The sequence below is a fragment of the Electrona antarctica genome, assembly GCF_951216825.1.
Source record: "Electrona antarctica genome assembly, chromosome: 14".
NCBI lineage: Eukaryota > Metazoa > Chordata > Actinopteri > Myctophiformes > Myctophidae > Electrona > Electrona antarctica.
Window position 1 is genome coordinate 19,980,939 of NC_136795.1, and position 13,834 is coordinate 19,994,772.

General features: G+C 47.2%; 2 protein-coding genes across 2 annotated transcripts; both read right to left on the bottom strand.

The window, feature by feature from the left end:
• Positions 1-232: 232 nt before the first annotated feature.
• On the bottom strand, positions 233-5,491 carry LOC306937052 (uncharacterized protein; the record flags this gene model as incomplete). The annotated part of the gene is made up of 5 exons (XM_079520727.1): positions 5,311-5,491; positions 2,629-4,313; positions 955-1,635; positions 353-826; positions 233-297 (listed from the first exon to the last, which is right to left on the bottom strand). Exons 2-5 carry the CDS (start codon positions 4,175-4,177, stop codon positions 233-235), a joined length of 2,769 nt encoding a protein of 922 aa, XP_079376853.1. The 5' UTR covers positions 4,178-4,313; positions 5,311-5,491.
• A 1,005-nt stretch (positions 5,492-6,496) lies between these two features.
• Positions 6,497-7,243, bottom strand: LOC306937053 (ran-specific GTPase-activating protein-like; the record flags this gene model as incomplete). Its single annotated transcript, XM_079520728.1, has 1 exon — positions 6,497-7,243. One exon carries the CDS (start codon positions 7,241-7,243, stop codon positions 6,497-6,499), a length of 747 nt encoding a protein of 248 aa, XP_079376854.1.
• Between the last annotated feature and the right edge of the window lie 6,591 nt (positions 7,244-13,834).

A 13,834-nucleotide genomic window follows, 5' to 3' on the forward strand; every position in this document is an offset into this window, starting at 1 on the left:
CCAAGGTAGGACATCATAACATGAATGTATGAACTGACAATGTGTGTGTGCAGAGAGTCCAGTCTTATAGGTGGTGGGTTGATTGTATCAGTGTTCACAGGTTTGTAATGGGCTGGGGTGACGAGAGTGGAACCAGGTGTGTAACTAGGACTGAAGTGAGGAATGGGATGAGGGAGTGGCCAAAGTGGGAATACAGACAGGGGGAGACTCAAACCATGACAGTACCCTCCCCTCAAGGGGCGGATTCCAGACGACCCACAACCCTGACCAGGAACGAGCAGGGCGGGTGGAGGGGGCCTGGAGGAGGGAGACTGTGTCATGGCACCAGAACAAAGGGATCTGGGAACCTGACCCTCAGGTGGACGGCCTGGAGGATGGACCAGGGCTGAGCAGGTCATGTCTGGAGGCCGGCCGGGAGGCAGAGACGAGACGAAGGAGGCACCGTCTGGAGGTCGGCCAGGAGGCCGAGATGAGATGAAGGAGGCGTCGTCTGGAGGTCGGCCGGGAGGCCGAGACGAGGCGGACAAGACGTCATCGGGAGAGCGGCCTGGAGGCCGAGACGAGGCAGAGAACTTGGGAGGCGACGCCAGGGATGCTGCAGAGAACTTGCCAGGCGATGGCAGGGATGCTGCAGGCGGAGGCGACGCCAGGGATGCTGCAGGTGCTGGATGCGATGCCCGGGATGCTGCAGGCGACGCCCCAGGAGATTCTGCAGGCTCTGGAGCTGAAGCTGCTGGCGTCATTGCTGCAGACTCAGGAGGGAGGGCTGCAGGCAGAGCTGCAGGCAAAGCTGCAGGCTCAGGAGGCGAGGCTGCAGGAGCCATTGCTGCAGACTCAGGAGGGAGGGCTGCAGACAGAGCTGCAGGCAACGCTACAGGCTCAGGAGGCGAGGCTGCAGGCGTAGCTGCAGGCTCAGGAGGCGGGGCTGCAGGCTCAGGAGGCGGGGCTGCAGGCAGAGCTGCAGGCTCAGGAGGCGGGGCTGCAGGCGGGGCTGCAGGCTCAGGAGGCGGGGCTGCAGGCGGAGCTGCAGGCTCAGGAGGCAGGGCTGCAGGCGGAGGCTCAGGAGGCAAGGCTGCAGGCGGAGCTGCAGGCTCAGGAGGCGGGGCTGCAGGCTCAGGAGGCGGGGCTGCAGGTGGAGCTGCACACTGAGGAGACATGGAGGATGCTGCATATCCAGGAGACAAGGAGGGTGCTGCACACCCAGGAGAAAAGGATGCTGCACACCCAGGAGAGGAGGATGCTGCACACCCAGGAGAGGAGGATGCTGCACACCCAGGAGACAAGGACACTGCACACCCAGGAGAGGAGGAGGATGCTGCAGATGGGACCCCAGAGGACACTGCACACCCAGGAGAGGAGGAGGATGCTGCAGATTCTGGAGACTGGACTGCAGGTGGAACTGCAGGCACAGGAGGTGGTGCTGCAGGTAGAACTGCAGGCACAGGAGGTCTCTGAGCAGGAGCTGAGAGCAAGCTGGAGATGCCTGGTCGGGTGGGCATGGTGGCTTGGTGATCCTGGGAGACTTTGTCCCCGCCCCGTTTGTTGGCACTAAGGGGACCCCCCAGAGCCAGGCGCGTGCCCAGATAAGGATCGGGGACATGAAGTGGTTCCAAAAATGATTCAATTTTTGCCTTTCTGCAAAAATAGGTAAGCAAGTCAACATACTGAATATCTGAGCACGCAGTTTAGGGGTAGAGACCATGAAACGATTTGATTGATTGATTGAAGAATTTATTAACAGTTTGCAGAATTACAGTACATTTCAAGCACAAACTCAATACAAAGGCTGTTAACTGTGAGTGGACGACCCAATTAAGCATTACACTTGTTTCCAATAGGGTCCACCATGTTCAAATCATCAAAACATTTAGAGACGTACAAATAGACACTTCTATAGACAGAACAGGAATTCATCATAAAGGAGGTAAAAAGGGAAAAGAAATATATACAGTGAGGGGAAAAAGGGGGGGGCGGGGGGGGGGGGGATTCAGATTTTACGGGGGCCAGTTTCGAATTGCAGCCATCCGTAGGTGCCCTTTGAGAGCGGTTTTGAAGGAGTCAAGGGATTCGCATGTCTTAATGACAGTTGGTAGGGCGTTCCACATTTTGGTGGCATAGGAGCGAAAATAATTTAGTCCCTTGTTTGTGCCGAATCTGGGTTGTACATGGTTCGTTGCACTCCCTCTGGTGTTGTGGGTGTGGACTTCGTTAACATTAAGGAAGTATCTAGACAGGTACATGGGTATCTTGGTGGTGTATCGAATCTTGTGGACCAGACCCATTGCAAGATGCTGTACTCTGTCGTCGACCCTAAGCCATTCCAGCCTGTCGAAGTGGGCAGGGGTTAGGTGGGTTCGGGGGGCTAGATCAACGATCAACCAAATCATCAAAGTCCACCACCCTTTGGTGAAAAAGCTTTAACTCTGCTGGGTTCATTTTAGGGTCAGTTCATTCTGTCACGTTGTCAAAATGTGCTGAACCCAAATGCAGAGTCACAACAAGCAGAATAGTGTTCAAAACACGTATTTATTAAATAATGCAGAACATAGGCAAGCTAACAAAAGCTGGATAGGCAGAGTATAAGCAATCCAAAAAATGCAAAAACAAAGGCAGGTATGAGCAAATTACCATAAGTATTCAAGGCAGGGTCCAGAGGAACAAAGACACAGGCAAGAGCTCCAAGGTAGGACATCATAACATGAATGTATGAACTGACAATGTGTGTGTGCAGAGAGTCCAGTCTTATAGGTGGTGGGTTGATTGTATCAGTGTTCACAGGTTTGTAATGGGCTGGGGTGACGAGAGTGGAACCAGGTGTGTAACTAGGACTGAAGTGAGGAATGGGATGAGGGAGTGGCCAAAGTGGGAATACAGACAGGGGGAGACTCAAACCATGACAGTACCCTCCCCTCAAGGGGCGGATTCCAGACGACCCACAACCCTGACCAGGAACGAGCAGGGCGGGTGGAGGGGGCCTGGAGGAGGGAGACTGTGTCATGGCACCAGAACAAAGGGATCTGGGAACCTGACCCTCAGGTGGACGGCCTGGAGGATGGACCAGGGCTGAGCAGGTCATGTCTGGAGGCCGGCCGGGAGGCAGAGACGAGACGAAGGAGGCACCGTCTGGAGGTCGGCCAGGAGGCCGAGATGAGATGAAGGAGGCGTCGTCTGGAGGTCGGCCGGGAGGCCGAGACGAGGCGGACAAGACGTCATCGGGAGAGCGGCCTGGAGGCCGAGACGAGGCAGAGAACTTGGGAGGCGACGCCAGGGATGCTGCAGAGAACTTGCCAGGCGATGGCAGGGATGCTGCAGGCGGAGGCGACGCCAGGGATGCTGCAGGTGCTGGATGCGATGCCCGGGATGCTGCAGGCGACGCCCCAGGAGATTCTGCAGGCTCTGGAGCTGAAGCTGCTGGCGTCATTGCTGCAGACTCAGGAGGGAGGGCTGCAGGCAGAGCTGCAGGCAAAGCTGCAGGCTCAGGAGGCGAGGCTGCAGGAGCCATTGCTGCAGACTCAGGAGGGAGGGCTGCAGACAGAGCTGCAGGCAACGCTACAGGCTCAGGAGGCGAGGCTGCAGGCGTAGCTGCAGGCTCAGGAGGCGGGGCTGCAGGCTCAGGAGGCGGGGCTTCAGGCAGAGCTGCAGGCTCAGGAGGCGGGGCTGCAGGCGGGGCTGCAGGCTCAGGAGGCGGGGCTGCAGGCGGAGCTGCAGGCTCAGGAGGCAGGGCTGCAGGCGGAGGCTCAGGAGGCAAGGCTGCAGGCGGAGCTGCAGGCTCAGGAGGCGGGGCTGCAGGCTCAGGAGGCGGGGCTGCAGGTGGAGCTGCACACTGAGGAGACATGGAGGATGCTGCATATCCAGGAGACAAGGAGGGTGCTGCACACCCAGGAGAAAAGGATGCTGCACACCCAGGAGAGGAGGATGCTGCACACCCAGGAGAGGAGGATGCTGCACACCCAGGAGACAAGGACACTGCACACCCAGGAGAGGAGGAGGATGCTGCAGATGGGACCCCAGAGGACACTGCACACCCAGGAGAGGAGGAGGATGCTGCAGATTCTGGAGACTGGACTGCAGGTGGAACTGCAGGCACAGGAGGTGGTGCTGCAGGTAGAACTGCAGGCACAGGAGGTCTCTGAGCAGGAGCTGAGAGCAAGCTGGAGATGCCTGGTCGGGTGGGCATGGTGGCTTGGTGATCCTGGGAGACTTTGTCCCCGCCCCGTTTGTTGGCACTAAGGGGACCCCCCAGAGCCAGGCGCGTGCCCAGATAAGGATCGGGGACATGAAGTGGTTCCAAAAATGATTCAATTTTTGCCTTTCTGCAAAAATAGGTAAGCAAGTCAACATACTGAATATCTGAGCACGCAGTTTAGGGGTAGAGACCATGAAACGATTTGATTGATTGAAGAATTTATTAACAGTTTGCAGAATTACAGTACATTTCAAGCACAAACTCAATACAAAGGCTGTTAACTGTGAGTGGACGACCCAATTAAGCATTACACTTGTTTCCAATAGGGTCCACCATGTTCAAATCATCAAAACATTTAGAGACGTACAAATAGACACTTCTATAGACAGAACAGGAATTCATCATAAAGGAGGTAAAAAGGGAAAAGAAATATATACAGTGAGGGGAAAAAGGGGGGGGCGGGGGGGGGGGGGATTCAGATTTTACGGGGGCCAGTTTCGAATTGCAGCCATCCGTAGGTGCCCTTTGAGAGCGGTTTTGAAGGAGTCAAGGGATTCGCATGTCTTAATGACAGTTGGTAGGGCGTTCCACATTTTGGTGGCATAGGAGCGAAAATAATTTAGTCCCTTGTTTGTGCCGAATCTGGGTTGTACATGGTTCGTTGCACTCCCTCTGGTGTTGTGGGTGTGGACTTCGTTAACATTAAGGAAGTATCTAGACAGGTACATGGGTATCTTGGTGGTGTATCGAATCTTGTGGACCAGACCCATTGCAAGATGCTGTACTCTGTCGTCGACCCTAAGCCATTCCAGCCTGTCGAAGTGGGCAGGGGTTAGGTGGGTTCGGGGGGCTAGATCAACGATCAACCAAATCATCAAAGTCCACCACCCTTTGGTGAAAAAGCTTTAACTCTGCTGGGTTCATTTTAGGGTCAGTTCATTCTGTCACGTTGTCAAAATGTCAAAATGTGCTGAACCCAAATGCAGAGTCACAACAAGCAGAATAGTGTTCAAAACACGTATTTATTAAATAATGCAGAACATAGGCAAGCTAACAAAAGCTGGATAGGCAGAGTATAAGCAATCCAAAAAATGCAAAAACAAAGGCAGGTATGAGCAAATTACCATAAGTATTCAAGGCAGGGTCCAGAGGAACAAAGACACAGGCAAGAGCTCCAAGGTAGGACATCATAACATGAATGTATGAACTGACAATGTGTGTGTGCAGAGAGTCCAGTCTTATAGGTGGTGGGTTGATTGTATCAGTGTTCACAGGTTTGTAATGGGCTGGGGTGACGAGAGTGGAACCAGGTGTGTAACTAGGACTGAAGTGAGGAATGGGATGAGGGAGTGGCCAAAGTGGGAATACAGACAGGGGGAGACTCAAACCATGACACTACCTCCTCCTGAATGATTCCATCATTGATGGCACGAATGGAAGGACAGTAGGTATAAATGAGAATTTGTACCTGTTGTTCCTCGTTGCAGTGGCCTCTAACCGGCCCGAAGCCATGCTCCTTATTACACATAGAGTCATCGACCGCTTCTCATTCGCAATTCTTCCCTGTATACTGCAGCGTAACCATCTCCGATTCACATGGAGTTCAGTGGCCACTTTTATTATTCTTTAATTTTACCTACCCAATTAAGTCATTGCCAATTCCCCTGTTAGTACCATATGCACAGCTTGCCGGTGCAACCGACCCCAGACATTATAAAAAATAAATCACACCGCCGCCGGTGTGAAGTGACAAACAAATGTGTAAACAAACATCGTACTCCAAACAAATCCATAGACGTCCATGTGTACGTCATAGACGGTTGCTAAATCGGCCAAATCTCCCCTGAGATCTACATGAGAGCCACTGTATTGTGAGACAATGCATCATTGGGCGGTCTGTGAATTCATAATCTCAGATCGACCGAACATCTTTTTAGGGGCGCTAGCCGCTCCTATATTCAGCGTTTAGTCAATATAGGAAACCACGTCCTACGCAAACATTAAATTCCCATTGACAATGAATGGAGAATTTTACATCAGTGTCTGCATGAGCAAATAGGCATAGTGTCTATTTCACGTCATGATGTGTGAGGTGTTATTTTTGTATTATTATTTGATTTGGGGAAGGGACCAGGCAGAGTGGACGTATTTTTGAAAACATGTAAAGAAAATGCACAGGACCGGTAACTACTAATACTATACTGTAGTTCTCATGGCTTTTGTTTTATTCACTGTTCCTCCAAGACACTTGATACTCTATCCAATACGGATATTGAGGAGTCATTGTGTGAACTCAGAGCCCAGAGGGGTTCAGTGAATGTAGACTGGAAAGTGTATAGGTGTATCCTCTTTCACTGAGAGCTCTTCCAGCTTCTCTACAGCTTTGTTCACACTGTCCGTGTCGCTGCCTGTGTCCCCTGACTCCCCTCCTCCTGTTTCCTTTTGGGATTTTCTCACTTCCTCTTTGCACTCATCAAACTTCACCTTAAATCTCTGAGCCTTTTCTGGACTGACGAAACGTATTGCCAAGCGTTCGGCTTTGGGACTTCCGTCGGTAAAGTCTGCCACTGTGTACCATACCCAAGCCCTATCACTGCCAACGTTGGCTTTCAACTCCATCATAGGAGAGATGTAGTGATTGGCACAGACCTTCAGGGTACGTTCTCTCCTCATCAATAGGCGGATTGTGCTCTTTTCTTTGTGTTTCATCAACTTCACATCACCAGTGCCACGTTCCTTCCACTCTGGAGGGTCATTCTCGGAATCAAAGCGAAAGAGCTTGGCCCGCATTTTGAACAGCTCCTCCTCGTCCTCCTCTAGCAATTTCACCTCCTGCTCTGGAAGCGACACGATAGGCTCAAAGTGAGGGTCATGATTTGCATTGTCTGTGGAGGTGTCATAGTCATCATCTTCAGTGTCCTTTGGACTTCTCTTTTCCTCTAACTGTTTCACCACCTCCTGCGCTGGAAGGGACACAATGGGCTCAAGAGCGAGGTCATGGTTCACATGGTCTGTGGAGGAGTCATGGTCATCTTGAGTGCCTTTTGGCTCTGCCATTTATAATAATCTGAATATGAAATGCAAGCTGCTTGAGTAAAAGTAGGCTACAATTTCTCTCTCGCTGTCTTCAGAAATCTACAACACCTTATATGTAGGGCAGGCAGAGAGCCCTGGTCTGACATCACACTCAGCAAATCATACATCATACAGTACATTGTTCCGCTGGATATAGTAATCAGCGTTTGGTTTCTATTAATAAATATGCACTGTATAACTTCAATAATTCTTAGTGCTATAACTATGGGAGTGATGGCCTTTTCAGAGGGCCTGGCATTGCTAAGTTAACAGGAAGGTGTGAAATGTGACACCTCCGTCTCCCTCTCAAGCGAAAGAGAATGTCAGTGCTTATAACTATTGTATGTACCAATAATTGTCTACTAAAACTCCTCAAGTTATCAATTATCCATTGAATGTCTAATTATTGTAATGTAGCAGTAATGTCATGGGTTGAACTTATAGTCTTGGAGTAGTCAGACAAAGGACTGTGAGGGAGTTGAAATCTCTTTCCTCACGAACTGCCATAAATGAAGCAGGCCAGAGAGGCACAGTGGGGGTGCTCTGATAAGAGTGTGACCAGAGCCACCAACTGCAAACCGTTTCTACTAGCCAGCATGCTTCTCAAATGACAGCCTAGCACATGTCAGTGGTAATATACTTCCTGGTCTTTCAACCAATAGTAAGGTTGGCTGTAAAGGCTGTTACCATGTGCTCAGCAGCCAATGATGCTAAGCTGGCTTAGACCTCGGGCAGGTCTCCTAAAAACAGAGGTTTTAAAAGGCCTTGTGATGATTCTAGTAAGTTAGATTCTGTAAACATCCAACCAAGAATCCATACCTCTCCAGGAAAGGAGAAGAGAGAGACTCGGATGGGGAACTGATAAATTACTGTTTATACTCTGCCTGCTATCTCTGTTGAATACAAATGATTAGGACGTATTATGGGAATGTAACAAATGTATATTCTTGTGTTTCTATATCTATTTCAGGTTTAAAATCTATGCCTATGCCACCAGCATATAACTATGCCATACCTGACACTAACATCTGTCCATTAAGACTACTTATAATTGGTTATGATAGACACTTTTCACTGTCTTTAATAGCTCAATTAATCTGTTACCATACTTATCTAAAACCAGGCAGTCTGTGCAGATAAGCCATCAATAGATGTGTTAACTAAATGTTGTTTGTTGTATCCGAGTAATTAATAATAAAGTTATAAAATACACTCTGTAGTCCTAAAGTATGTCAGCGTGAATATTAGCTACGCTCTTCCGAGTTCTCAATCAGGTGTCTTCTGCCTTAGTATAGTGTGACAACCACAGAATGCTAGAAAGATGTACATACATCATACATCATACATTGCCTATATGTCAAAGTGCACATGGCAACACTAGCAGTTTGTCCATAATGGTGAGTTTACACAGACAGCGACATGACGATGCAGACGCAATGATGCATGTAGCTGCTCCAAATGATATACTCCCGTGCGTCTTCGCGTCTTTGTGTCTGACTGACGTGATTATAACTATAAGTTCTAACCCTATCCCTATGGTCCCTAACCTCACACTAACCTAATGGTCGGAATAATTACATCACATCTAGATTTCGGGTCGATATGTGGCCCTGGGCGGCCTCACACCTACGCTGCACCACTGATTCGACCAATATGTCCGAGTCATAGTGTCAGGGGCTTTGCCCCTGCCCATATATGACCCGTCTCTATTTTGAAAGTTATGATTTTACTGGAAGTCAAAGATAAAACTAATCTTCCTAAGTCAAAGTCAGTGATGACTGATGCCATGAACGCAGACAGGCAGATGGATGGGTCCATTTGGTTCCATTTGTACACTATCAGAGTTGGTTTTACAGTAAAGATTGGGGTATACCAGAGATTAGTACAAGCTCACAATGCAATGAGCTTGGCAAATTTCCTCAAGAATAGGGATGCCACGCCATGCAGTGTTAATGTGGTTAACATCCTTTTTGTTAATTCAATTGTTAAATTGTGATATTATCAAACATTTACTAGATTTAGTAGATTTACTAGAACGGTAAAAACAAAACATTGCATGGATGCACCTGGGACGTATCCTCAGTGATGTATCCCAAGGTCATCAGGGTTTCAGGTCCCTCGAACATCATAACCCTCACTCAGGTGATCCGTTGCTCCGTAACTACTCTGCCGGGACTGGGAGGTAAACCAATCTGGCACGTGGAAGGACTATAGGCTCTGTGGGTTGACTCCTGTCCGGGCCTCTCCAAGTATGTCTCACCAGGTCCACTCCTGCTCTCACCAGGTCCAGGACTCCCAGCACCAGACACTTCATTCAGGAGTGATGGATTCTTGAGCCGCAATGGTTCTGCAGGCTCCACCTGGGCAACGGTGGTGCTGCAGGCTCCGCTTGCAGCTTGATTGGCCCTCCTAAAAGCCTCACCGTGGGTTTGTTGGGCTTCCTCCTCAAACTGTACACAGTTCTTCCTTACTTAGTTAACTTTGTTTTCAAATATGATGCTTTGTATGGTCCCAGTAATATTTACCTTGAAGCAATATTTTTAAAAAGATGCATCATTATGGCAACAACCCATACTGCTCCTGGGTGCCATCTACATTCCGGCTGTCTCCCGTGGTCACCAGACTATTCCTGGTTGTCACGTAGTCTATTCCTATGAGTCACTATAAATAGAATAACTAGAACAAAAAAAAAACATATTGCATGGATGCACTTGGGACATATCCTCCTCAGTGATGTATCCCAAGGTCATCAGGGTTTCAGGGAACTAAATCGTTACACCCTTCTTTCTTCCTCTTCCCCCCTCTTCATCATCATCATCATCATCAACATCATCATAACCTTTATTTAAGCTCGGAGTACAATTGAGGGGCAGGCCCTCATTTTCAATGCATGTAGCCGAAATAGAAAACACCAAATCAACAATATACATTACATAATACAGCAATATCAAATATATGACAAACGTTTTCAAAGGCACAACATTTTGTGTTGGATACAGGCCCATTTTAATGTATCAACTACTTAAGTGTTTTTCCCTGGACCAAACAGGACACCCCAAGTCCTCTCTCTTCAAAATGCCCACTGTATTTATCAGTCACATGATGTCTTACTATACATCGTCAGTTAGTGCCATCAATCGATTACGTGCTCATACGGACAGACATACACAAAAGGCTGTGCATAGGGGCGGCTAGGGCCGCTCAAAAATATTTGTGCCAGGGACCTCCAGATGCAAAGATTTGAGTCCGTAAAAATGTATTTCTGAGTGGTTATTATTGTGACTCTATTAATCCTATGGCGTCTGGCATTTTGCTTTAAAATGCAAAATTACTATCCTTTTTCTGCACCGGTGCCATATAGACTCATACTCTTGCTGGGGACCTCATGGTCATCCCTACCCCCCCACCCCCCAAGGACCCCTGGGGGGTCCTTTGAGAACCAATGGTTTACACTACAGCATGTTCCTTTAAGAGCTTAAAGCATTTGAGCCAATGTGAAAGCAATAGATAGGGTTGAGTAAAGACGTGTGTCCACTCCACGCCACGGCTGAATGACACTGAGGGCAGCCTGTCACGTGGAGGTGTCACCCCTCCTATTGACCCCTGGGTCAAAAAGGCCTTGAGTGACAGTTCGCTGTGGAAAATCAATAGCCACAGCTGATTGGTTGAGATCTGTGACACAACATGACATATGAGTCAGAGCGTGCGGGTCATAGTTCACTGGTTTTAATAGCATCCCAGAGAATGAGGAGAGAGTTGGGGATACTCGATACATTTTTATTTGGTCCAGTTGCTTATGTCAGTGGTTTTCAACTGTTTTAATGCCCAGAACCCCCAAATTGATATGTATTTTATTGTGGACCTCTCCTTCTGACAATGTTTTGTTCCAGGGATCCCCAGCCTAGGATTTATGTTAGAAAAATCTGAATTTTCAAAAGTTTTTAATGTTTATTTTATTTGGAAAAAGCAGTGCAGTTTATAGAACGCATATTTCTTATACATAGAAAAAGACATTAGTGCAATTCCCACACCCTTTTCCCCTCCCTCCCCCCTCACTTTTCCAAAGCTTAAATAGCAGATGTACAAGCTCACAGCGTGTTCGTGCCGCGTTGTGATCGTGTATATCTTCTATTTTCTAGTAGCCAACGTATAAAATAAAGCGGTTAAAATGATTTTGATGCTATAAGAACAATTGTCTTTGTTAATTTGGGGGACCCCTGGGAGTCTCCGGACCCCACTTTGAGAACCACTGGCTTACTGATCTTTCAGTTGAGAAAGTGTGAACATTATCATTGATCAAAGTGATTATGAAACTTCAGTTAAGTTGTAGTTGAAGTGTGCTTTAGGCCTATTCCAGTGGAGCAAGCTCACTTAAAATGATTGTTTTAATGTGCTGATGAATGTGTATCTGGACAGAAGCAGCACCATGCAGGCTTTATATTTTAGACGGGTCAAAGTAATTTTGGATGCACCGTTCATCTTTTTAGGTCATTAAACCACTTTGAAAATAGCTTAGCGTTTATGCTTATGCCATCACGTCATCCATGCCAAAGTTGGACAATGAGCCACTGACCTTCACTATATAAAACTAAAATATTTTAAAAAGTTTAAAACATCGATTCCCATGATTTCCATGAATGGGCCATGAGGATATTGCAAGTAGGCCCCCAAATAATTGGCAAAACACTACGATTTTATTGATAATGTAAAATGTATATGAAACAATGCTAAGTGGTCAGGTGGGTGGGCCATGGCCAGCCCAGTGTAAAGCCCTGGTACAAACACAACAGTAGTGGGGATCTAACTTCTATGTTAGCCTAATCTCTCAAGACAAATTCTGCTAACCGCAGACTCTGTCAGCACCACTTGCTCTAAACATGTGGGTGTGTTCAGATATGCACACCACTAACAAATTAGTTTGTATTGCGCACACTGTATTGCACCCAACTAGTGTTGTTGTTAGTAGGAATAAACACAGAAGCACCCGAGGAAGTGGACTAAGAAAGGGGAGGAGCCAGACCGAGTACCTATTTCTACACAACAAAGGAGGTGGTGCCCCCCAGAGGCAAAAACAAATTAAAAGAATATACACTACAGTATCTGTTTTGTATTTGTTTTGTTTTTAATGAATGGGTTCCCAGATTTATGTTAGCCCAGTGACACTGTGCACAATAAGTTTAGCACTGATCAGTCCAGGACAGACACACACTGCGACAGACAGACCCTCTTAGAGATGGCAAGCCTCTTTCAGGAGCCAAAGGGTTGAATACGGTCCCGGACTGCTGACTGTATCTCAGTCCCCCAACCCAGAGTAATATCACGCATGGCCACGTCCTGCATTACCCATGGTGTGATGGCCTTGATTGTTTCTCCATGTGATATTCTTCCACCTGATGACCTGTGTCGGGACGGAGCACATGAGCCCTGTCACACTGTATACGTTTTCCTTCAGTCGCTGTGATATAGTACCAATTCGTTCAGAGCTCACGTAACTCAGCGGTGATGGAAGAAGTACTCACGTGTCTTAAAAGGACGGCAATGTAGGACAAAAGCATCCAGGATTCAAAATGTACTTAAGTAAAAGTACGAAAATATTGACATCAACTTGACGTACCAATAGTAAAGTACTCATTGTGCAAAATGTTTACTAATCTTTTGAAAATAGCTCACAATGTGTCAGATCGTGACGCATGAGCTCGTAGATTGGCTATTTTCAAATGGCCAAACTATATATATGTATATATATATGTATGTATATATATATATATATATATATATATATATATATATATATATATATATACATATATATAGGGCTGAAGTGGTTTATGTATTTATTAATAAACTAAATCTGCAAAGTAACTAGTAACTAAAGCTGCCAAATAATTGTAGTGGAGTGAAAACGCACTGTATTTGCCTCTGTAAATGTAGTGGAGTAGAAGTAAAAGTATTAGTATATACATTGTGAATAAATACTGAAGCTCAAAATTGTACTTAAGAACAGTACTTGAGTAAATGTACTTACTTACTTTACACCACTGAAACTCGGAGCGGAGAGGACCAAAGTTGTACAGAGAGATCTTTGTTTCTGTAATTCTCTTTCTTACTTTCATTCTCGCAGTCTGGCATTTCCCTACTGACGACTCCATGCGTCATGTTTTTCAATTGAAAGTGTGTTTGTTTGAGTGAGTGACTGACACAGTTTGCTTTTAACGAATGCACCAAACACAGTATTAGGGTGCCACAAGAATGGGTGAATCGCAAGTATATCCATAATATATTTATATAATCTGACAGTTGCAGTGGCTTTTTTTTCTAGTGATGGCGTTCCTAAACCCCATGCCAGCCTGTATGCATTGTGTGTGTCCCTAGAGGAGTTTGTATGTCACTACAACTGCACAGAGCAAAGGTCGTTCAAGGACAGCAGGGCGGGGTGAGGAGTAGAATTTAACCACTTGAACCGCAGCATCCATATTCTGGGGTCAACATTATAGCCAAAAAATCGCTGATCTATACAAGCTCAGCATGTCACATGCTGTTTTAGATCTGCTATTTTTTTAGAAGAGATTTGGT